The sequence below is a fragment of the Dichomitus squalens genome, assembly GCF_000275845.1.
Source record: "Dichomitus squalens LYAD-421 SS1 unplaced genomic scaffold DICSQscaffold_97, whole genome shotgun sequence".
Classification (NCBI taxonomy): Eukaryota; Fungi; Basidiomycota; class Agaricomycetes; order Polyporales; family Polyporaceae; genus Dichomitus; species Dichomitus squalens.
The window spans coordinates 66394-68760 of NW_006766979.1; the positions used below are offsets into that span (position 1 = coordinate 66394).

Below are 2367 nucleotides of genomic sequence, written 5' to 3' on the forward strand. Positions count from 1 at the left end.
ACTTTGAAGGTTATCAGTTAGCACCGTTTCGAGGATAGCTATATATATACTGTAATAGTAGGCATCACAGCTGATGCACCAACACAGAGAAGTAACGCAGTACTGTTATGTCCCATGCCCAAGTCCCTCCGAAACTCCGTTGGACACCGCGCTAACTCCACCGGACCTCCGGACTTGCTTACAAATAGATACTTACGTACTGGTTCCGATTTCCTTTCCGTTTCCTTTCCGTTCCCCACCGGGGCCCATATGGCTTTCTGAGCGTCTACCCTATCTCTGCTGGAATGTCTGTTTTCCCATATCAGTGCCTGGCGCCACTTACATCACTTCTCCACTTAGTGTCGGTATTCCGCCACCTCCGATCAGACCTCCACCTCCGATTCGGACTTAGGAGACACAGGTTTCTTAGTATATAAACCCTCGGACTCAGTGCGGCGTTCCTCAGTTCAGATATCTCGTTACCTTACGCTCCGCTTGTACTCTATCAGTTATCTTACTTCAATCTACTCTCCCTGCCTCTGTTCGTTCTCTGCCGACCTCTGTCCGATCTCCGTCCGATCTCCGCCCGACCTCCGATTCCGAAATCGAGGACACCGTCAGGATCCTTAGGGTGTTGCTAATAGCTTTGCCGAAGTCCTCCCCCCGTGTCTGCCCAGCTCCGACCCCTAACCCCGGAACTCCGGAACTCCGGCGGCACAGTCCTAACAAGTACCTGGCTTAGTCACCTGAGGTAATGGTGCTTAGCAGCTATAATGGGCTGGGAAAGTGGGATGGGTAGTCCAACAGTTGTGCGTGGTGCAATTTCCGCATATTTCATTTTTAGCTAGTCATCACATATACTTGGTGGTGTGGAACTTATTCAGAATAATAATTCCAATCCTTTGCCAATAGCAGTGTTATCAGTTGGAATGTGGACTTATATGAAGAGGGGGTTATCAGTTTGAACTAAGGTACTTATCAGCCTGTGTTGCAACAGTCAACAAGCTGCAGATGAATCTGTGTAGACCACAAAACCTGTGCAATTGTTGCAGGGTAGCTTGAGCTGCAGTTTCAGCCTGTGTGTATCTTACTTTCTAAACCTGTGTCATAGGGACAACCTGTGCAATTTACAGCCAAATGACCTACGTCTTTCATTAAATGGTACAACCCGTGCATTTTTTGAATGAATAGTGCGTAACCTGTGCTGAATTTCTACTTTTCTAGGATACCTGTGTATCCTTGATTTTTTGTACAAAATACCTGCCATAAAGCTGGCGGCGAGGGCACAGACGGGACGGTGGGTCAGGTGGGACGAGGCGACCGACGCGCATCGCGTCTACTGGCCCGATCGCCGCATCGTCACGGTTGAGCACAGCGTGCGCTTCAAGCCGGACAACAACGACGTCGAGGTGGAGCTCGAGGGGGAGCAAGATCAGCAAACCGAGGGACAACAAGAAGAAATGCACCTGAAAAACGGCGAGCTCGTCCCTACGACGTCCCCCGTCGGCGCTGATGCCGACCCCACTACTCCTGTTGGCACTGATGCCGACCCCACCACTCCTTCCGCTGAAGGCTTGTCGCGCGATCCGGCGGACGTGACGCGCGATCCTGTCGCTACAAGTGGTCGACCGCGACATGTCCGAAAGGAGTCGGACTACGTCAGGAGGTTGAGGAGTGGCGAAGGAAGCACGGATGGGCGAGGACGGACCACGCTGCCAAGAGGAATGTCGAGCGCGACATTGTAGGAGGTGGGGGAAGTAGAGGGGTCCGGGATGTTGTCGCGCGAGGAACGGGAGGAATGGGAGATGGTGGAGATGGCCATGGCCGCTGCCACCGGAGACGCGGAATGCATCGATCCCACCTACGTGGAAGCGAAGAAGCGCCTGGACTGGCCGAAGTGGCAACAGGCCATCAAGGCCGAGCTCGACTCACTCACCTCCAACGGCACCTGGCACCTTGTCCCGCGCCCCAAGACCGGCAACGTTGTGGACAGCAAATGGGTCCTGCACATCAAGAAGAACGCGGCCGGCGAGATTGACAAGTACAAGGCGCGCCTTGTCGCGCGCGGCTTCACGCAAGTGTACGGCGTCGACTACTACGAAACTTTTGCCCCCGTCGCTCGTCTCTCCTCCTTCCGCCTCATCCTCGCCACCGCTGCTCGCAACAATTGGCCCGCCGACTCTTTTAATTTCAATAGCGCGTACCTCAACTCCACCCTCAAGGAGGATGTCTACCTGGAGCAGCCCCCGGACCACGAATTCACGGACCGCCACAAATTCGTGCTCAAGCTCGACAAAGCATTGTACGGGCTGAAGCAGGGTGGTCGCAAATGGTACAAAACCTTGTGCGCCGCATTGGCTGACCTGAGTTTCACGCGCACAGAGGCCG

General features: G+C 54.1%; 1 protein-coding gene across 1 annotated transcript; it reads left to right on the plus strand.

The window, feature by feature from the left end:
• Positions 1-1162: 1162 nt before the first annotated feature.
• On the plus strand, positions 1163-1724 carry DICSQDRAFT_175425 (uncharacterized protein; the record flags this gene model as incomplete). The annotated part of the gene is made up of 2 exons (XM_007371319.1): positions 1163-1169; positions 1204-1724. 2 exons carry the CDS (start codon positions 1163-1165, stop codon positions 1722-1724), a joined length of 528 nt encoding a protein of 175 aa, XP_007371381.1.
• Between the last annotated feature and the right edge of the window lie 643 nt (positions 1725-2367).